This window comes from Nerophis lumbriciformis, linkage group LG17 (genome assembly GCF_033978685.3).
Source record: "Nerophis lumbriciformis linkage group LG17, RoL_Nlum_v2.1, whole genome shotgun sequence".
NCBI classification, from domain to species: Eukaryota; Metazoa; Chordata; class Actinopteri; order Syngnathiformes; family Syngnathidae; genus Nerophis; species Nerophis lumbriciformis.
The window spans coordinates 38,041,712-38,066,149 of record NC_084564.2 but is presented as its reverse complement, the minus strand read 5'-3'; the positions used below and the strand labels follow the sequence as shown (position 1 = coordinate 38,066,149).

The 24,438-nt window shown below is 39.2% G+C and overlaps 1 protein-coding gene across 8 annotated transcripts in view; it reads left to right on the top strand.

The window, feature by feature from the left end:
* The first annotated feature begins 4,599 nt into the window (after positions 1-4,599).
* Positions 4,600-24,438, top strand: part of ncam1b (neural cell adhesion molecule 1b) — a 354,414-nt gene continuing 334,575 nt past the window's right edge. For all 8 annotated transcript variants that reach the window (XM_061973163.1, XM_061973161.1, XM_061973162.1 and 5 more), the window contains exon 1: positions 4,600-4,868. In XM_061973163.1, coding sequence (XP_061829147.1) covers positions 4,817-4,868 — 52 coding nt within the window. In that variant the 5' untranslated portion in view covers positions 4,600-4,816. The remainder of the gene's footprint in view (positions 4,869-24,438) is intronic.

The window sequence follows — 24,438 nt, the reverse complement described above, 5'->3', positions numbered from 1 at the left end:
CTTTATTCATTATTGCCCTGTTTCTTGCTACTTTATGTTGTATAATTTTTATATGAGATTTCCCAATTTATCATCAATCATTATACCTAGAAATTTGGTTTCCTTTACTCTTTCAATTTTTATTCCTTCTATTTGTGTTTGACTTTCTCTTCTACTTTCATATGTTCATATTACCATAAACAGAAACAGAAACAGAAACAATATGAGAAATTGTTCCCAATTTTATAAGAAAAAAGTCGACACATTGTGAGAAAAAGACTGCTTTTCATTAAAAAAATTGTTGTTTGTTTGTAATTGGTTTTTAATCTTCATTATTTACTTCAAGTTATTACAGTATGTCTCTATATACATATATATATATATTTTTTTTTAATACATTTTGGCCAAAGGGGGCGCATTTCACTTTCTTACACAAACTTGTTATTTCATATGTTGACCAGAGGGGGGGCAATTAAAAAATTTACAAACACTTGTTATTTCATATGTTGACCAGAAGGGGAGCACTTTTAAAACCAACACACAGTCAATTTGTAAAATCCCACATTTTTGGGACCACCCTCATTTAGATAGATTTCACCACCAGGGGTGCAAATAACATATCTATTTTTCGTAATGTGCTTAAGGCCGATGACAAACGAGTCACGGATCACAGATGGCCCCTGTGCCGCACTTTGGGCAACCCAGCTGTAGAAGCTAACTGTCAATGGCCACTATAGTCTTAGTACCCTAGTGTATTTGTTCATCCTATGGTCACATATGGGACGCATGTTGTCTTACGTCAGCACCGGAAGTCGTAAAATCAGCACCGGAAGTCGTAAAATCAGCACCGGAAGTCATAAAATCAGTGGCGCACTTTGAGCAAGCCAGCTGTAGAAGCTAACTGTTAATAGCCACTATAGTCTTAGTACTGTAGTGTATTTGTTCATCCTATGGTCACATATGGGACACGGTTGTCTTACGTCAGCACTGGAAGTCATAAAATCAGCACCGGAAGTCGTAAAATCAGTGCCGCACTTTGGGCAACCCAGCTGTAGAAGCTAACTGTTGATGGCCACTGTAATCTTAGTACCGTAGTGTATTTGTTCATCCTATGGTCACATATGGGACGCGGGTTGTCTTACGTCAGCACCGGAAGTCGTAAAATCAGGACCGGAAGTCGTAAAATTAGCACTGAAAGTCGTAAAATCTGTGCCGCACTTTGGGCAACCCAGCTGTAGAAGCTAACTGTTAATGGCCACTATAGTCTTAGTACCGTAGTGTATTTGTTCATCCTATGGTCACATATGGGACACGGGTTGTCTTACGTCAGCACCGGAAGTCGTAAAATCAGCACCGGAAGTCGTAAAATCAGCACCGGAAGTCGTAAAATCCGTGCCGCACTTTGGGCAACCCAGCTGTAGAAGCTAACTGTTAATGGCCACTATAGTCCTAGTACCCTAGTGCATTTGTTCATCCTATGGTCACATATGGGGCGCGGGTTGTCTTACGTTAGCACCGGAAGTCGTAAAATCAGCACCGGAAGTCGTAAAATCAGCACCGGAAGTCGTAAAATCAGCACCGGAAGTCGTAAAATCAGTGCCGCACTTTGAGCAACCCAGCTGTAGAAGCTAACTGTTAATGGCCACTATAGTCTTAGTACCGTAGTGTATTTGTTCATCCTATGGTCACATTTGGGACACGGGTTGTCTTACGTCAGCACCGGAAGTCGTAAAACCAGCACCAGAAGTCGTAAAATCAGCAACGGAAGTCGTAAAATCAGTGCCGCACTTTGGGCAACCCAGCTGTAGAAGCTAACTGTTAATGGCCACTATAGTCTTAGAACCATAGTGTATTTGTTCATCCTATGGTCACATATGGGACAAGGGTTGTCTTATGTCAGCACCGGAAGTCGTAAAATCAGCACCGGAAGTCGTAAAATCAGCAACGGAAGTCGTAAAATCAGCACCAGAAGTCGTAAAATCAGTGCCGCACTTTGAGCAACCCAGCTGTAGAAGCTAACTGTTAATGGCCACTATAGTCTTAGTACCGTAGTGTATTTGTTCATCCTATGGTTACATATGGGACACGGGTTGTCTTACGTCAGCACCGGAAGTTGTAAAATCAGCACCGGAAGTCGTAAAATCAGTGCCGCACTTTGGGCAACCCAGCTGTAGAAGCTAACTGATAATGGCCACTATAGTCTTAGTACCCTAGTGTATTTGTTCATCCTATAGTCACATATGGGATGCGGGTTGTCTTACGTCAGCACCGGATGTCGTAAAACCAGCACCGGAAGTCGTAAAATCAGCACCGGAAGTCATAAAATCAGCACCGGAAGTCGTAAAATCTGTGCCGCACTTTGGGCAACCCAGCTGTAGAAGCTAACTGTTAATGGCCACTATAGTCTTAGTACCGTAGTGTATTTGTTCATCCTATGGTCACATATGGCACGCGGGTTGTCTTACGTCAGCAACGGAAGTCGTGAAATCAGCACCGGAAGTCGTAAAATCAGCACCGGAAGTCGTAAAATCTGTGCTGCACTTTGGGCAAGCCAGCTGTAGAAGTTAACTGTCAATGACCACTATAGTCTTAGTACCGTAGTGTATTTGTTCATCCTATGGTCACATATGGGACACGGGTTGTCTTACGTCAGCACCGGAAGTCGTAAAATCAGCACCGGAAGTCGTAAAATTAGTGCCACACTTTGAGCAACCCAGCTGTAGAAGCTAACTATTAATGGCCACTATAGTCTTAGTACCGTAGTGTATTTGTTCATCCTATGGTCACATATGGGACGCGGGTTGTCTTACGTCAGCACCGGAAGTCGTAAAATCAGCACCGGAAGTCGTAAAATCAGTGCCGCACTTTTGACAACCCAGCTGTAGAAGCTAAATGTTAATGACCACTATAGTCTTAGTACTGTAGTGTATTTGTTCATCCTATGGTCACATATGGGACACGGGTTGTCTTACGTCAGCACCGGAAGTCGTAAAATCAGCACCGGAAGTCGTAAAATCAGTGCCGCACTTTGGGCAACCCAGCTGTAGAAGCTAACTGTTAATGGCCACTATAGTCTTAGTACTGTAGTGTGTTTGTTCATCCTATGGTCACATATGGGACACGGGTTGTCTTACGTCAGCACCGGAAGTCATAAAATCAGCACCGGAAGTCGTAAAATCAGCACCGGAAGTCATAAAATCAGCACCGGAAGTCGTAAAATCAGTGCCGCACTTTGGGCAACCCAGCTGTAGAAGCTAACTGTTAATGGCCACTATAGTCTTAGGACCGTAGTGTGTTTGTTCATCCTATGGTCACATATGGGACACGGTTGTCTTACGTCAGCACTGGAAGTCGTAAAATCAGCACCGGAAGTTGTAAAATCAGCACCGTCCATCCATCCATTTTCTACCGCTTGTCCCTTTTGGGGCACCAGAAGTCGTAAAATCAGTGCCGCACTTTGGGCAACTCAGCTGTAGAAGCTAACTGTTAATGGCCACTATAGTCCTAGTACCCTAGTGCATTTGTTCATCCTATGGTCACATGTGGGACGCGGGTTGTCTTACGTCAGCACCGGAAGTCGTAAAATCAGCACCAGAAGTCGTAAAATCAGCACCGGAAGTCATAAAATCAGCACCGGAAGTCGTAACATCTGTGCCGCACTTTGGGCAACCCAGCTGTAGAAGCTAACTGTTAATGACCACTATAGTCTTAGTACCGTAGTGTATTTGTTCATCCTATGGTCACATATGGGACACGAGTCGTCTTACGTCAGCACCGGAAGTCATAAAATCAGCACCGGAAGTCGTAAAATCAGCACCGGAAGTCGTAAAATCAGCCCCGGAAGTCGTAAAATCAGTGCCGCACTTTGGGCAACCCAGCTGTAGAAGCTAACTGTTAATGGCCACTATAGTCTTAGTACCGTAGTGTATTTGTTCATCCTATGGTCACATATGGGACACGGGTTGTCTTACGTCAGCACCGGAAGTCATAAAATCAGCACCGGAAGTCATAAAATCAGCACCGGAAGTCGTAAAATCAGTGCCGCACTTTGGGCAACCCAGCTGTAGAAGCTAACTGTTAATGGCCACTATAGTCTTAGTACCGTAGTGTATTTGTTCATCCTATGGTCACATATGGGACGCGGGTCGTCTTACGTCAGCACCGGAAGTCGTAAAATCAGCCGTTTCATCCGGCGGGTTTTTTCGGGGATGAATACGGAAGTCCTTCTTTAGCTGCCGTCTTGTTTCATCACATATTTCTGCCTTTGCATCTGTCAATGTTTTTTCCAATTCAATTTATCATCAATCATTATACCTATAAATGTGGTTTAATTCACTATTTCAATTTCTATTCCGTCTATTTGTATTTGTGTTTGACTTCTAATTTTATATTGTCGTATTATCATAAAGACTCTCGGATAAGGCCAAGGGTATATAATACGATCATGATCAATAATAAAATAAACGCCAGTGACCTTCTACGTCGATGCTAATGTCTTTTAGTCAATGTCAGAAAGGGACTATTTAATGGGCGGTGCCTCGTCCCGGTCGTGCGCATTGATTCGCGTATGTGAGCAGGCCCGGCTTGTCAGTCACACTTTGAACGGCTCCGTGGCGCTCATCGTCATCACTGACACTGCTGGCGAGTCTCCCTCCTCCCGCTGACCGCCGAATGAGCCGCACGGACAGGATGCACGCTTGTTGAGGAGGACCTTAACGACATAACCGTCGGTTGTGAGGAGAGAGCGAGAGAGAGGAAAGAGAGACAACCGTTTTTTTTTTTGCTTCGCTGCTCGAGCGCTCGCCTCCAGTGGCGGCGCGGAGGGGGGGACTTTGCCATGGTCCGGCCCGGGGACATCTTTGTTGCTCTGCTCCTTGTGGGCTGTGCGGGTAAGACTTTCTCATTAACTCACTTTAGAGAGTTTATAACGATTTGTATTCAAAACAGTAGTTAAGACGGCGGTCGCCATCCTTGGGTCTTCCCTCTCTCCCTTCGTCCCTCCGCCCCCGAGGCGCGCTGTCAGGCAGGTGCATCGGCGGTGGTGCTGCGGCTCATGCTAATTAGCTTACAGTGCGCACTATTTTTTTCCACCCCTTTCCATAAAACCAGCGTGCAATTTATGTTTTAAATCACTTTCTGCACAAGGAATATGCTTTAAAATTGCCAGCCACCCTTATTTATTTAATTTGTTGCGTGACGAACTCGATTGCTGACTTTGCATTATTTTACATGGCATAAAGGTGGCCCTGCAGAAAGGGGAAGTCTTGGAGTGGGGGGCAGGGCGTGGATAATGTGGGAGTAATGTGTCGTGGGGATTTATGTTGGCCTCCATTCACTGCTGGGTTGTTGTTGTCCACTGCTCTTGTGTGGGACCTGTTTGTTATGGATGGGGAGTGATGCTGGGTTCTCCTTTAACACACACACACACACACACACACACACACACACACACACACACACACACACACACACACACACACACACACACACACACACACACACATTCTTGTATTTTTTACCTTCTTCCCTCCGAAAAATGCCTACCTCTTTCGGACCACCCTTTCTAGATAAATAAAGATTTGTATTTACAACATTAATAATATATACATACTATGCAAATATAAAAAAGAAAAGTTTTTAATTATTTTTTTTATTTTTTTAAATTTTTTGTTTGTAATTTGTTTTTTTTAATCTTCATTATTTACTTCAAGTTATTACAGTACCGTATTTTTCGGAGTATAAGTCGCACCGGCCGAAAATGCATAATAAAGAAGGAAAAAAACATATATAAGTCGCATTTTTGGGGGGAAATTTATTTGATAAAACCCAACACCAAGAATAGACATTTGAAAGGCAATTTAAAATTAAAGCTGCAAGCAGCATTGGTCGGGCCCGCGTATTTGGCAGGTGCTAGTCCTAAGTGTCCCAATACTTTTGTCTACTTTTAGTCTGAAGTGTCCCAAGACTTTTGTCTAGTGTACCTACCTTGTCTGCATTGTGTGGGCACGTTGGTGCTTCCTGCTTTTAAGCAGCCATCTTAAAAAAACAGCAGCGCAGCAGCATCAGCGCAGCGGGTCTTTGAAGGGTCATAAAATCAAAACCGGAGCAGGTATTAAAAATCCCATCTATACTTTTAATCACAAGGGTTTTATCTCTCACCTGTGTTAGTTTGAAGGCGAAACGACAAAAGCGCTCAGAGGAGATAGATTTTAAAGAAAGGTGACCGGTTTTTACAAAAATTTTGTTTTGAAGGGGGAATAGCAAACTTCCTGTTGATTTTTGCTGGGGGTTGTCAATTTATGAAATGTAGGTCTAAGTGAGACCTACATAGAGGTTTTTGTTTCATCTCTCTCCGACCTTCCCAGTCGGAGTTACAGGCAGTTTTGTCAGATTTGTCATCCAAGTAGCATTTTTTTGTGCGTTTTATTAAAAAATTGCTGTAGAGCACAATTTTTAGATTTGGGGTTAGGTTTTTTCATTAGATCACAGTTTTAGCCAGTCCTGATGTGTGTGTTCAGTTTGGTGAGTTTTGAAGCATGTTAGAGGGTGAAAATACAGCTCAAAGAGGCAAAATTGACTGTTTTTAGTACTTTTTTGTATTAAAGGGGGAATTGCCAACTTCCTGTTGATTTTTGCCCGAGAATGTACCATTAATGAAATGTAGGTCTAAGTCAGACCTACATAGAGTTTTTTTTTTCATGTCTCTCCGACCTTCCTAGTGGGAGTTACAGGCAGTCTAGTTTTTTTTTTTTTCCTAGGGGGCGCTAGAGCGCAATTTTGATTTTTGGGGTTTGGTTTTTTTATCAAACGGCAATTTTCGCCAGCCCTGATGTGTGCGTCAAATATGGTGAGCTTCCTGATGTGTGCGTCAAATATGGTGAGTTTTGAAGCATGTTAAGTGGGTCAAATTACAGCTCAAAGAGGCGGCCGGTATAATAATAATAATAAAGAATAAAACCTTACAAATTCAATAGGTCCTTATGTCCCATTGCATAAGGACTCCCTTCGGGAGTCCTTTTGCAATGGGCCATTGCGGGCCCTAATAATAAATAAAGAATAGTGAACAACAGGCTGAATAAGTGTACGTTATATGAGGCATAAATAACCAACCGAGAACATGCCTGGTATGTTAACGTAAAATATTATGGTAAGAGTCATTCAAATAACTATAACATATAAAACATGCTATACGTTTACCAAAAAATCTGTCACTACTAATTGCTAAATCCATGGAATCTTGTACATCTAGTCTCTTACGTGAATGAGCTAAATAATATTATTTGACATTTTACGGTAATGTGTTCATCATTTCACACATAAGTCGCTCCTGAGTATAAGTCGCACCCCCGGCAAAATTATGAAAAAAAATGCAACTTATAGTCCGAAAAATACGGTATGTCTCTATATACATATATATATATATATATATATATATATATATATATATTTTTTTTTTTTAAATTAATTTTGGCCAAAGGGGGCGCATTTCAATCTCTTACACACACTTGTTATTTCATATGTTGACCAGAGGGGGAGCAATTAAAATTTTTCCACACACTTGTTATTTCATATGTTGCCCAAAGGGGGAGCACTTTTAACACCAACACACAGTGAATTTGAAAAATCCCTCCTTTTTGGGACCACCCTAATGTTGATAAATTTCACCACCGGGGGTGCAAATGAGATCTCTATTTTTCGTTTTTTTTTTTGTAATGTTCTTAAAGACCGATGACAAACGAGTCACGGACCACAGATGGCCCCTGTGCCGCACTTTGGGCAACCCAGCTGTAGAAGCTAACTGTTAATGGCCACTATAGTCTTAGTACCGTAGTGTATTTGTTCATCCTATGGTCAGATATAGACGCGGGTTGTCTTACTTCAGCACCGGAAGTCGTAAAATCAGCTGTTCACCCGGCAAATGTTTTTCGGGGATGAATAGGGAAGTCCTTCTTTCGCCGCTGTCTTGTTCTATCATGTATTTCTGCCTTTGCACCTGTCAACGTTTACTTTTGTATGCACATTAAATCGACACAAAATCCTGACTTTGGAGCAATGTTCACGGACTCTAGTATTTGGCTCTCCGTTAAATGCAATGGTTTTCCGTATTGGGACCATGATTTATGTCCTAACTTGTTCGCCGGTCTTCATATGGAAGGTACTTTGCCTTGTTGATTTCTCAAGAAGGGGTAGAAATACTAGCGCACACACACACACACACACACACACACTGACCAATGACATACACACATTTCAGTGACACTTACAGATGGAGAGTGAGTGAGTCACGGTCTCTCAGTTAGAGGCACACTGTGCAAAATAACACACTTGTAATGCACCTGTTATTGTGTACAGCAGGTGCAGCAATGGCGTTCGGGGTGGGGTGGGGTGGGGGTGGGGGGGGGGAAGACCCTGACAGGCGACGCGCGGATGCGTAGAGCCCATCAAGGGTCTGTCAGGGAGAGCACCGCTTCATTTGCTCCCTCTCCCTCCCAAGCACACTGATGCTCAGCGCAACTCCTACTCTGAATCATCTGTTATGTAACCTGATTCCCCTATAAAGGCTTTGAAATGAGATCCTCTAAGTTGGTGAAATGTGTAGTTACATAAGTGCAACGGGGGCATGGGGGGATCTTTGTCCGGTTACATTTGTGATAACCTTATCATGGCCATTTAGGTTGAAAAATAAAGATGCTACGTTTACGTGCAACGGTCGTATCGAGTGGCGTGCCGAGCATGTTTCGGGCAAACACTTGGCGTGGGATAGCCTTTTAATCCTTCTCGTACAATGGGATGTGTGAAGGGGTGTTCCTCAGGCTGCGGAGGGAGCGAGCGTTGCTAATAGTGGCTCCTCCTCTCTTGTTTACTGTGCGAGGCTGTCACGACTGTGCATTCTCACAGCACAAGTTGAAACGTGTGCACACTAAACATGCTCAATCAATCAAAGTTTACTTATATAGCCCTAAATCACGAGGGTCTCAAATCTCAGATCCCACATCAGGGCAAGAAAAAAAACTCAACCCAATGGGATGACAATGAGAAACCTTGGAGGGGACCGCAGATGTGGGGACGTTAAAGGTTAACGTGAGCAAATGATATATGTTCTTATTCATCAAATCTGGCTTTTTCTGTTCAAATAATGCTAGTATAGAATAGAATAGAAAGTACTTTATTGATCCCTGGGGGAAATTCAGCACCATAGTTCGCTCACAATAGACAATAAACACTATTTTTTTTTACATGTGAATAATATAAATAGTCTATTATACAACATTATTTACATGTGAATAATATGAATACAGTCTATTATACAACATTATTCACATGTGAATAACATAAATACAGTCTGTTATACAGCATTATTCACATGTGAATAACATAAATACAGTCTATTATACAGCATTATTCACATGTAAATAATATAAATACAGTCTATTATACAGCATTATTCACATGTGAATAATATAAATACAGTCTATTATACAGCATCATTCACATGTGAATAATATAAATACAGTCTATTATACAGCATTATTCACATGTGAATAATATAAATACAGTCTATTATACAGCATTATTCACATGTGAATGATATAAATACAGTCTGTCATACAGCATTATTTACATGTGAATAATATAAATACAGTATACTATACGGCATTATTCACATGTGAATAACAAATACAGTCTATTATACAGCATTATTCACATGTGAATAATATAAATACATTCTCTTATACAGCCCTATTCACAGGTGAATAATATAAGTACAGTCTATTATACAGCATTATTCACATGTGAATAACATAAATACAGTCTATTATACAGCATTATTCACATGTGACTAATATAAATACAGTCTGTTATACAGCATTATTCACATGTGAATACTATAAATACAGTCTATTATACAGCATTATTCACATGTGAATAATATAAATACAGTCTATTATACAGCATTATTCACATGTGAATAATATAAATACAGTCTGTTATACAGCATTATTCACAGGTGAATAATATAAATGCAGTCTATTATACAGCATTATTCACATGTGAATAACATAAATACAGTCTATTATACTGCATTATTCACATGTGAATAATATAAATACAGTCTAATATTCAGCATTATTCACAGGTGAATAATATAAATACAGTCTATTATTCAGCATTATTCACATGTGAATAACATAAATACAGTCTATTATTCAGCATTATTCACAGGTGAATAATATAAATAGTCTATTATACAGCATTATTCACATGTGAATAACATAAATACAGTCTATTATTCAGCATTATTCACAGGTGAATAATATAAATACAGTCTATTAAACAGCATTATTCACATGTGAATAACATAAATACAGCTTTATTCACATGTGATTAATACAAATACATTATACATTTAAGTACAGTCAAAAAGGAACATATGCATTATTGCTATTATTATTATATGTTAGTATTGGCACCTTTCACAGAACAGTATCAATACAGGAGGATCAGACATCTAATTTTTGCTGTCCAATATCCAAGTATATTTGACCTACGATTATTGTCCTCTATGTTCTACAACAACCTTATTCTGTCTTTGTTTTGATGTTTAGCTGCTTCACACTGTATGTGGTAAAATAAGTAAAGAGCCAATATATAATTTGTATTATGTTTTGTAAAAATGATATATTCGCCCCAGACTCTTCTCTCCTGATAGGAACTAAAAATCCACACTTTTTGCTTTAAAAAATAACTGAAGTTAGTTTAACATTTTTTTTCCCCCTCAAGCCACTGTGCTTCCTCTGACGTCTTTGAACTCTTTCCTCACTTTGAAAACCTCTCTTTGAAAAGGGATCCATGCACCCAACTTTTCTTATCTGTTGGCACCTGTTTTCGTGAATTTGGGATCCTCACAACCCAAGAAAATTTGACAATTGTGTCATATTTTGCCATCGTAACGTTAGCAGATATCTCTATATATGTATGTATATCTATTAGGGTTGTACGGTATACCGGTATTAGTATAGTATCATTTTCGGTACTATACCGCCTCTGAAAAGTACTGGTCCGCCGGTACCAAAATATTGGTATCGGGACAACACGAGTATCTACATATGTATGGTAGAGCAGTAGATCTCAAACTTTCTTCACCAAGTACCACCTCAGAAAACACTTGACTCTCCAAGTACCACCATAATGACAAACATTAAAATACGGTAGCGTAGTAGGCTTAATATTGAACAAAAACAAGGCAGAGGTTTTTTTTAACAAATAGAATAGAATAGAATAGAATGGAAAGTACTTTATTGATCCCTGGGGGAAATTCAGCACCACAGTTCGCTCACCATAGACAATAAACACTTGGGTATTTTTTTACATGTGAATAATATAAATACAGTCTATAATGCTGTATAATAGACTGTATTTATATTATACACTTAGGTATTTTTTTTACATGTGAATAATATAAATACAGTCTATAATGCTGTATAATTGACTGTATTTATATTATTCACATGTAAAAAGTACCTAAGTGTTTATTGTGTTCAGTGTTTTTCAACCTTTTTTTTTAAAAGGCACATTTTTTGCGTAGAAGAAATCCGGAGGCACACCACCAGCAGAAATCATTAAAAAACGAAACTCAGTTGACAGTAAAAAGTCGTTGGATATGACTTTAAACCATAACCAAGCATGCATCAATATAGCTCTTGTCTCAAAGTAGGTGTACTGTCACCACCTGTCACATCACACCCGGACTTATTTGGAGTTTTTTGCTGTTTTCCTGTGTGTAGTGTTTTAGTTCTTGTCTTGCGCTCCTATTTTGGTGGCTTTTTCTCTTCTTTTGGTATTTTCCTGTAGCAGTTTCATGTCTTCCTTAGAGCGATATTTCCCGCATCTACTTTGTTTTAGCAATCAAGAATATTTCAGTTGTTTTTATCCTTCTTTGTGGGGACATTGTTGATTGTCATGTCATGTTCGGATGTACATTTTGGATGCCTCAGTAAGTCTTTGCTGTCGTCCAGCATTCTGTTTTTGTTTACTTTGTAGCCAGTTCAGTTTTAGTTTTGTTCTGCATAGCCTTGCCTAACTTTCAATGCCTTTTCTTAAGGGCACTCACTTTTTGTTTATTTTTGGTTTAAGCATTTGACACCTTTTTACCTGCACGCTGCCTCCCGCTGTTTCCGACATCTACAGAGCAATTAGCTGCCGGCTGCCACCTACTGATATGGAAGAGTATTACACGGTTACTCTGCCGAGCTCTAGACAGCACCGAAACTCAACAACAACACATCATTTGCAGACTATAATTACTGGTTAGCAAAAAATATTTTTAACCCAAATAGGTGAAATTACATAATCTCCCACGGACACCAGACTGTATCTCACAGCACGAGTGGCAGAGTGGTTGAAAAACACTCTCCTAAATGATTGGTCAAAAGCCTCTCACGTGACTACAGGCTGCCATGTTTGCTACCAACTTTGAAACAAGTTGGCCATTCTCTACTCTATACACGACTCTGACGAGTAGTATTCGTACCCCACTTTAAAAACACTCTTCTAGAGTAATCAATAAGTAGCAAGCGAGAAGGTATATTTATGACGTGATTAATGTAAACAGTGGTTATAACACCAGATGTACAAACCCCGTTTCCATATGAGTTGGGAGATTGTGTTAGATGTAAATATAAACGGAATACAATGATTTGCAAATCATTTTCAATCCATATTCAGTTGAATATGCTACAAAGACAACATATTTGATGTTCAAACTGATAAACATTTTATTTTTTGCAAATAATCATTAACTTTAGAATTTGATGCCAGCAACACGTGACAAAGACGTTGGGAAAGGTGGCAATAAATACTGATAAAGTTGAGGAATGCTCATCAAACACTTATTTGGAACATCCCACAGGTGTGCAGGCTAATTGGGAACAGGTGGGTGCCATGATTGGGTATAAATGTAGATTCCATGAAATGCTCAGTCATTCACAAACAAGGATGGGGCGAGGGTCACCACTTTGTCAACAAATGCGTGAGCAAATTGTTGAACAGTTTAAGAAAAACCTTTCTCAAGCAGCTATTGCAAGGAATTTAGGGATTTCACCATCTACGGTCCGTAATATCATCAAAGGGTTCAGAGAATCTGGAGAAATCACTGCACGCAAGCAGCTAAGCCCGTGACCTTCGATCCCTCAGGCTGTACTCATCAACCAGCGACATCAGTGTGTAAAGGATATCACCACATGGGCTCAAGAACACTTCAGAAACCCACTGTCAGTAACTACAGTTGGTCGCTACATCTGTAAGTGCAAGTTAAAACTCTCCTATGCAAGGCGAAAACCGTTTATCAACAACACCCAGAAACGCCGTCAGCTTCGCTGGGCCTGAGCTTATCTAAGATGGACTGATACAAAGTGGAAAAGTGTTCAGTGGTCTGACGAGTCCACATTTCAAATTGTTTTTGGAAACTGTGGACGTCGTGTCCTCCGGACCAAAGAGGAAAAGAACCATCCGCATTGTTCTAGGCGCAAAGTGGAAAAGGCAGCATCTGTGATGGTATGGGGGTGTATTAGTGCCCAAGACATGGGTAACTTACACATCTGTGAAGGCACCATTAATGCTGTAAGGTACATACAGGTTTTGGAGCAACATATGTTGCCATCCAAGCAACGTTACCATGGACGCCCCTGCTTATTTCAGAAAGACAATGCCAAGCCACGTGTTACATCAACTTGGCTTCATAGTAAAAGAGTGTGGGTACTAGACTGGCCTGCCTGTAGTCCAGACCTGTCTCCCATTGAAAATGTGTGGCGCATTATGAAGCCTAAAATACCACAACGGAAACCCCCGGACTGTTGAACAACTTAAGCTGTACATCAAGCAAGAATGGGAAAGAATTCCACCTGAGAAGCTTCAAAAATGTGTCTCCTCAGTTCCCAAACCTTTACTGAGTGTTGTTAAAAGGAAAGGCCATGTAACACAGTGGTGAACATGCCCTTTCCCAACTACTTTGGCACGTGTGGCAGCCATGAAATTCTAAGTTAATTATTATTTGCAAAAAAAAAAATAAAGTTTATCAGTTTGAACATCAAATATGTTGTCTTTGTAGCATATTCAACTGAATTTGGGTTGAAAAGGATTTGCAAATCATTGTATTCCGTTTATATTTACATCTAACACAATTTCCCAACTCATATGGAAACGGGGTTTGTATATTACCTGAGGGGGCGTGGCTACAGGATAGCTTTGCCAAATGGGAAAGGTTCCTTTCTTATTGGTCAATTTAAATGTCGACTGTCTCCTGGTCAGAGCATAGCCAAGGCAGAGTAAGGCGGGTCATCATGGCGGGAGGATACAGTATGTGTGAGCAGCCACATGTTAGAGGCATAAGAGGTAGGTGGAGGAACAGACATGTTGCAGGCTTTTGAGCACCCTTTGAGAAAAAAAATCCTACAGAGGATTAACTCCTGCTTATAGAAGCCAGCACGAACAGAGGGTGAAAAACATTGGAGGCTGAGAGAGTCAGGTCGGCGTGATTCGGTCACGCTGCAAATGTGGAACGTGAAGCAAAGCTTTGCCGAAATAAATCAATCAATCAATCAATCAATGTTTATTTATATAGCCCTAAATCACAAGTGTCTCAAAGGGCTGCACAAGCCACAACGACATCCTCGGTATAGCCCACATAACTCCTGCTTATAGAAGCCAGCACGAACAGAGTCCAGCCCAGCCCAGCCTTAATTGCAGTGTATGTAAAGTATTAACCCACATTTCATGTTTTGTTCGTACACAGCTAGCTTGACAGTGGACAGTATGTACTGTAGTTAGTACGGCGATGTGCTGCATGTATCGTGATCAAGGTTAAAGTGACTAAATCAACTAGGAACGTCCCCAGCCAGATTGACCAAACGGACAACTGTCCATCGAGTGAGTCACTTTAACCTTGATCTCGATACATGCAGCACATCGCCGTACTAACTACAGTACATACAGTCCACTGTCAAGCTGGCTGTGTACGAACAAAACATGAAATGTGGGTTGATACTTTACATACACTGCAATAAGGGCTGGGCGATATATTGAATATACTCGATATATCGCGGGTTTGTCTCTGTGCGATATAGAAAATGACTATATCCTGATATTCAAGTATACGTTCTCACGCAGTTGCTTTTAGCTGCTGGCATTACACTACAGGCTTTTATCATTCTTTCTTGTCTCTCCTTCTCACAGAGACATAAAACAAGCGCACCTTCTTACATACGTCACATACTGTCGCGCGTGCAACGTCATACGCCCTCGCAGAGCAGAGAGGTAGCGGCAAAGGTAACGATAGCTGTGGTGCTAACGGTGCCGTGCGAGTGGTAATACGAGGGAGAGAAGGTGCAAATCTGGTAACAAATGAAGGAATAATTCATTCCCAAGAAAAACAGCACGGGGTCCATCGTCTGGTGGTGGTTTGGCTTCAAGCGGGAAAATGTCGAACAGACAACCGTAATATGTCAAGTATGCGGCAAAAGCGTTGCTACAAAAAGCAGCAGCACTACTAATTTGTAGCATCATTTGAAAAGTCACCCGCTAGAGAAAAAGGAGTGCTTGAAACTCCGCATGTCAACATCTCCGTTCGGTGCCACACCCACAAAATGCCGAAGCAAACATTTCCACATCAACACTGTATGAAACAAATAGTCAACAACAGAAGGAGATAACGTCCGCAGGAACCTACCACATAGTGAAGGACATACACTATTTGATTACCTATTATGCAGCTCATTTTTATTTGACACTTATTGAAATATTGTGTGACATCATGCACAAAAGTGCACTTTATTTGTTTTAAACTATTGTAGTGGCGTTCTGTACAAAAAGTGCACTTTAATTTAGTGTTGTTTTGATATGCCCTCTTAGTGACATCATGCACAAAAGTGCACTAATAGCTTGTTTTAAAATGTCTCTGACAATCTTGCACTTTCTGTTTTGGAAATGACATGAATGTTTGTGCCACTGCTTAATAACTGTTTAATAAATACACGTTTAGTTGTGATTTCCCTCTCTGCATGAAAGTTTAAAAGTAGCATATATTAATGCAGTATGAAGAAGAATGTTTTAATGTAGACACATAGAATCATCATACTGCTGTGATTATATGCATCAAGTGTTCATTCAAGGCTAAGGCAAAATATCCACATATATATGGTGTATCGTGACATGGCCTAAAAATATCCAGATTTTAATAAAAGGCCACACCGCAGAACCCTAGGTGGGGTTCATACATTTGTTGAGTTTCTCTTTTTTATAAGTCCATTATTTTGCAAAACATATTTTTCTGGGCCATATCGCCCAGCCCTAACTGCAATTTGATTGTTTATGTTTTGTCTGTACAGATTGGTGTCCTATCACATTGTGTTGCGCATTATAAATACAAACTCAAAAGCCACAGTTGCTAGCTTCCTTCCCTTTCTCTGTAGCGAGCTTACTGCTAATGCTGTAGCATGGCGATGTGTTACTACGCTAGCAAAACCATTCGCTCTTACATGTTATTACAGCTTGGTTATGATACAGGTCACAGAACGTAAAGAAAGTATTGTTGGCTGTTTTTAGATGCGTTTTTGAATGGATAGCTCCCATTAGCTGCATTGCTCGCCACCTAAAACGAGCCGATTAAAACAAGTTAAAATGCAAAAAAAAAAAAAAAAAAAAACTTTTGTCGTCTTGTCTCTCATAAGGATTGCAAATGATAGGCAAAATGCCAAAAAAAGTGCAGTTCCCCTTTAAAAGAGACATTCTTTGAAGCCTGTAAGTGTGAATGTTTGCCAATAAAAGTTGTATTGTGCATGTACTGTATCTTTTTCGGCTGCGGAGAATCAGGTGAAAATGCTCATAAGTCTGACTTTCTTTTGTTTTGCCCCGTTTTGTTGTTGGCAGCTAACGTTAGCATAGTCAGTGTGACACTGCTGTTGCTGCTGCCGCTTCATGCGCTGGACTACCAGGGGGTGAGCCAGGGTAAACATTATTATGCCTTGTAAATTGATATTGCAAACTTTACATACATAGGTACCTACGCTCCCACATACATACACAAATACAGTACATACCTGCATACTCAAAGTTCGTACATCCACACGCACATTCACTGTACAAACATACATATACACATACATGTACATATACATTCACTGTACAAATATACATATACACATACATGTACATACTGTATACATTCACTGTACAAACATACATATATACATACTGTACATATACATTCACTGTACAAACATACATATACACATACATGTACATAAACATTCACTGTACAAACATACACATACATTCACTGTACAAACATACATATATACATACTGTACATATACATTCACTGTACAAACATACATATACACATACATGTACATATACATTCACTGTACAAACATATATACATACTGTACATATACATTCACTGTACAAACATACATATACACATACATGTACATATACATTCACTGTACAAACATATACATACTGTACATATACATTCACTGTACAAACATACATATACACATATATGTACATATACATTCACTGTAAAAACATACATATACACATACTGTACATATACATTCACTGTACAAACATACATATACACATACATGTACATATACATTGACTGTACAAACATATGCATACTGTACATATACATTCACTGTACAAACATACATATACACATACATGTACATATACATTCACTGTACAAACATATATACATACTGTACATATACAGTCACTGTACAAACATACATATACACATACATGTACATATACATTCACTGTACACACATATACATACTGTACATATACATTCACTGTACAAACATACATATACACATATGTACATATACATTCACTGTAAAAACATACATATACACATACTGTACATATACATTCACTGTACAAACATACATATACACATACATGTACATATACATTCACTGTACAAACATACATATACACATATATGTACATATACATTCACTGTAAAAACATACATATACACATACTGTACATATACATCCACTGTACAAACATACATATACACATACATGTACATATACATTCACTGTACAAACATACATATACACATACATGTACATATACATTCACTGTACAAACATATATACATACATACATGCATACATACATACATACTGTACATATACATTCACTGTACAAACATACATATACGAGTACATATATATATATATACTGTATATACATACACTCATGCACATATTCACGTTTCATCAAACATAAATTAACGTTGTTACCCTAGGGTAAACTGGGTAACACATGGCACACTGACAAAGCTTAACCTATAATTACTATAACAATCTACAAGGTTAATATAGGTTACTTCTCTTTCTTCTCCTCCATTTTTCTGCTTTCTTTTGTATCTCTAGTTATCATTACGTATATGTATTGTTGCATTTGAACAACTGTATTGTTGATAATAGAAGTCAATTATTGGTATTATTCATTATCAGTAGTGATATTTCTATTGGTATTTGCATTGCTCCATTTGTAGTGTAATGATGCTCATTGTCATTTATTTATTTTGCTAACTGCTTCTTTGCTATCACTTTTTCCATCATTTATGTGCATATCCTATTTGCTGATGTTGCTCTATTGTTGTTGTTGTTGTTGGCCCTGCGATGACGTGGCGACTTGTCCAGGGTGTACGCCGCCTTCCGCCCGATTGTAGCTGAGATAGGCTCCAGCGCCCCCCGCGACCTCAAAGGGAATAAGCGGTAGAAAATGGATGGATGGATGGATGTCTTGTCCCCCTCCTGTCCCCACAATTTCTACGCTCAACATGATCTATTAAGAGTGTTTCTAGTTAATTATACGGCCCCTAACATTGAATGTGAAAGAAATGAAGCTCTACTTGTCAACATATGCCTCTCTCCCCAAGATCATCCAGGGATGCTTACAGTGTGATTGGATGGCGTAGTCTGTGTTACATCATCATGATAATGACGTAGTCTCCTTCCATGCTGCTCCAACATAAGATGGCAGCAATAACGTCTGCATGCAGACTTGCAAAGACTAGTCTTTCACTCTCGAAAGAAGGACTGCCATTATATCCAGTGTCTTTTTTTCTGCCAGTAGTGTTTCATATATTTATAATGTACTCAAGCCGTCACTTTTAGATATTTTTTAACAGATTTGCCACCATCCAAACACGGTCATTTAGTGCATCCAATGTCAGTGAAGCTACTCACGCTTTGACAATTATCTGGAATGATTCCCAATTACTAATGCAAAAGAAAAAAAGAACAAACACAATTTGTGATCAGTTTAAACAGTGATCCACCTCTTTTGTGCTTTTGCCCAGATTTTAAATCCAAACAAACCCTAGGGCGGTGTGGAGCAGTATTATGCATAGCAAAATCAAATACAGACACATGCACCTTTAGGGAGAAGCTTTTAGGAGAATTCACAAATGCAAGACCTAGTTTCTCACGTGCCCTTATTTTTGCAAGATTTGCGTAGGATATTGTCTCAGGTAACTCAATACCAACATCAAATACAACACTACTTAGCAAGAAAAGCCATTGTCTTTTTGGATTTAGCTTTACAGTGGAAAAAATGCATCCACTGAATTGATCTGCCAATTATTCTAATAATTAAATCAATTCAGACCATATGTACTTCTACAAGCTGATACACACGCCAGGCTTTCTCTTTACATCAAAACAAAATGTAAGTCATATATTGTATGAATGGATACACTGTATATAGTAGTGTTGTCCCGATACCAATATTTTGCAGTGACGTGCAGTCACTAGAGGCAGGTGAGGCGGGGCCTCACCTGCCATCATGGAAAGAAAAAAAAAGTAAAAAGAAAAAAAAAGAAGTAATTGTTATATACAGTATATCCAGTGATTATACTATAAAGTTATTTTCCATTTAACTTCACCAGTTTTAGATTATTTTTATTCAAAATCGCTGAATTTTCACATTTGCCGTTCAAATACTGCGGTGATCAGCAGCCAGTTTAGGCACGTCACTCAGTGCCGCAACATGGATTGCGCAATGACTCGGCTAACTGCTGGCCTGCTGTGCAGTGAGACCGTATTGCTATATGAACTATATTAAACATTTCCATGTTGTAATGTACAGTGTATTTTGTCAACAACTGTATGTGTGTAAAGTATTTCTTGTGCTGAGCGATCATAAAACTGCTGCAAAAGACGCACTGGCTGAGGCTCGCCTCCTGCACCCCCGCCGTAGAATTGTTATACCAACTAAAGCACACACTTAAACTTTCCACGTGCAAGATTGAATCTATTTAAAAAAAATATTTCATAAGAAGCCAAAAAGTGCAAAAACAATAATGTTGGTGTTGGAGGAGTTGTGAATGACTGCAGGGACACAACATTATATACACCTGCAGAATGCAGGTGTACCTAATTCACAACTCCTCCAACACGAACATTATTGTTTTTGCACTTTTTGGCTTATTATTAAATAACTTTTGTAACCTATTTTCATGGGCTTTCCTCTTTGTGATGTTAAGTTCCTGTTACAGTATCTGCCTTGAGCTCTTATTTTGAAGGCGCTAAGAGCGGAAGTGATGTCACGTTGTGGAGGTTTTTGAAAGAAGGTAAATAAAGTGGTCCTCGTGTAAACTGGAGCCTCCGTGTTTGTTATTTTGTAGTTTCATACAGTATAGGCGACATTTATAAACCCTCGGTTACACTTTTTTAAATAGATTCAATCTTGCACGTGGAAAGTTTAAGTGAGGGCTTTAGTTGCGGCGCATGGACTTAAATTTCTAAGTAAAGGTAAGACCATTATAACGTTGTTTTTATTAAATGTGCTTTTTTGTGTGCTACAGTTTGTATGTGTAAAGTTAAAGTTAAGTTAAAGTACCAATGATTGTCACACACACACTAGGTGTGGTGAAATTTGTCCTCTGCATTTGACCCATCCCCTTGATCACCCCCTGGGAGGTGAGGGGAGCAGTGGGCAGCAGCGGCGCCGTGCCCGGGAATCATTTTTGGTGATTTAACCCCCAATTCCAACCCTTGATGCTGAGTGCCAAGCAGGGAAGAATGCTGGTATGAGCTTTTAAACATAACCCGTTAACTGCTGCCAATCAAATGGTGAATAAGATACTCTTTAGGGTTCATATGTTTGTAAATCTGACTGTGATGAAGTCAGTGCCTCACCAGCCATCAACCTCACCGCACGTCACAGATATTTTGGTACCGGTACCAAAATGATTTCGATACTTTTTGGTACTTTTCTAAATAGAGGGGACCACAAAAAATTGCATTATTGGCTTTATTTTAACAAAAAATCTTAGGGTACATTAAACATATGTTTCTTATTGCAAGTTTGTCCTTAAATAAAATAGTGAAAATACTAGACAACTTGTCTTTTAGTAGTAAGTAAGCAAACAAAGGCATATTGTGTCATTTTGTCATTCTATTATTTTGTCAAAATTATTAATATTAATCTACTTGTTCATTTACTGTTAATATCTGCTTACTTTCTCTTTTAACATGTTCTATCTACACTTCTGTTAAAATGTAATAATCACTTATTCTTCTGTTGTTTGATACTTTACATTAATTTTGAATGATATCACAAATTTAGGTATCAATCCGATACCAAGTATAGGATCATACATTGCTCATATTCAAAGTCCTCATGTGTCCAGGGGCATATTTACTGAGTTTATAAACATAATATACATTGAAAACAAACCGAAAGAAGATGTTTTGCCAAACAATATCGACGTAATCATAGTAGTATCAACTAGATACACTACTGTACTTGGTATCATTACAGTGGATGTCAGGTGTAGATCCACCAATGGCGTTTGTTTACATTTAGTGAAGCATGTTTAGCAGAAACTTACTTTATTTGTCGCCAAATAGGCGAGGATTAGTGATTTAGAAGTAGCTAAAACACTACCGACTGGGGCTGGACTTTAGCCGCTAGCTAGCTAACCATGTCTTAAAGCACCTCTTCCGGTGAGCAATTCAGTGTTATAACTTCCCCTTAATCGTTAGTTTTTAAGCCAATATGCGTTTGTTCTCCCTTTTCTGTCTACACACTGTGTCTGCTTGTAAGTACTCTGTGATTGTGCACTGCCGAACATGCTCGTCTGCTTGTAAACCAGCAATATTTATTGTCTTTAAATAAAGAAAATGTCTGCTTTTTCCATTTCTTTATACAAATATATCAACATGGCCCCTGCATACTTTGGCTTTTTAGTATGTGGCCCTTGCTGAAAAAGTATGGGCACCCCTATATTAACATTAATTCCAAACAGAAGTGAGGCGCCGTGGTTCGGTTGGTAGAGTGGCCATGCCGTCATCCTAGTCACTGCTGTTGTGTCCTTTGGCCGCCCACACTGGTTCAAATGTAACTTAGATCATGGGTTTTACTATGTAAAGCGCTTTGAGTCACTGGAGAAAAGCGCTATATAAATATAATTGACTTCACTTCTTTGTTAGAATAAAATGTGTGTTACCCTGACAAAATTAAGTACGTTATCCATCAATGTGTATGTAAAAAAAATAATCAAATGCATCGGGATTGTGTAATAATATCACATACTTGCCAACCTTGAGACCTCCGATTTCGGGAGGAGGGTGTGGGGGCGTGGTCGGGGGTGGGGCGGGGCGTGGTTAAGAGGGGAGGAGTATATTGACAGCTAGAATTCACCAAGTCAAGTATTTCATAGATATACAGTATATATTTATATATATGTATATATATTTATATATGTGTATATATATATATATATATATATATATATATATATATATATATATAGAGAGAGAGAGAGAGATATCTACATCCTGAAAATATGCAAACAAAACTGTGTTTAGATAATTGATACTTCAAACTTGCATAAATAAATATTAAGGAATATAACATAATTTGGCTTCTGAGAGTTTCAAAATGTAATGAATAAAATGCAAAAGTTGTTGATAAACAAGCAATTATTTTAATAATTAAATATGGTAATTTTAAATGAATTATGATAATTTAAAATCAATTATTTCAAATATGTTTATTTTAATGTGTAATTCTATGGCTGGATGTAATAAGGAGTCAGGAAAAAATACAAATAAAAATACAATTAATTTTGATGTTTTTAGCAAAATATAGTGAACATGTATTTAGTTGTTTTTTTTTGTAAATTATTAAATATATTTATTTTTAGGTAAGATAAACATAATAATACAATTTATATCTAGTCTGGATGATTTAGTTTTTGTCACCCTGTTGTCCTCCCGTCATGAAAAAAGGCTGTCCTCACTCAGGTCCGCATGGAGCTGGAGGGGGCGTGGCTTCCAGCTCCGGCTGAAAATCGGGAGATTTTCGGGAGAATATTTGTCCCGGGAGGTTTTCGGGAGAGGCGCTGAATTTCGGGAGTCTCCCGGAAAATTCGGGAGGGTTGGCAAGTATGTAATATCATGAGTAGATCCTACATTATATAATCCTCGAAGAGCAGCTATAACTGGGATGTGGCCTGTCAATGAAAACGTGTTTGACACCCCTGCTCTAGTGCTTTAATCCCGTAATCGTGCGTGAAAAAAACAGGATTTAAAAGGGGTGGACGTATCAATCTAAATACAGATAGCATTAATACCAAGGTGGGTATTGGTATCAGATTGACACTAGTGTTGTGGTATTAGGGCTGGGCGATATATGGAATATACTCGATATATCGCGGGTTTGTCTCTGTGCGATATAGAAAATGACTATATCCTGATATTCAAGTATACGTTCTCATGCAGTTGCGGGCATTACACTAAAGGCTTTTCTCACTCTTTCTTGTCTCTCCTTCTCACAGAGACATAAAACAAGCGCACCTTCTTACATACGTCACATACTGTCGCGCGTGCAACGTCATAAGCCCTCGCGGAGCAGAGAGGTATCGACATTTGTAACGTTAGCTGTGGTGCTAGCGGAGTGGAGCGAGTGGTAATACGAGAGAAAGAAGGTGTGAATCTGGTAACAAATGAAGGAAGAATTAATTTCCAAGAAAAACAGCAGGGGGTCCATCGTCTGGCGGTGGTTTGGCTTCAAGCAGGAAGATGTTGAACAGACAACAGTAATATGCAAGTATGCGGCAAAAGCGTTGAAACAAAAAGTAGCAGCACTGCTAGTTTGTAGCATCATTTGAAAAGTCACCCGCTAGAGAATGAAGAGTGCTTGAAACTCCGCATGTCAACATCTCCGTTCGGTGCCACACCCACAAAATGCCGAAGCAACCATTTCCACATCAACACCGTATGAAACAAATAGGCAACAACAGAAGGAGATAACGTCCGCAGGAACCTACCACATAGTGAAGGACATACACTATTTGATTTCCTATTATGCAGCTCATTTTTATTTGACACTTATTGAAATATCTTGTGTGACATCATGCACAAA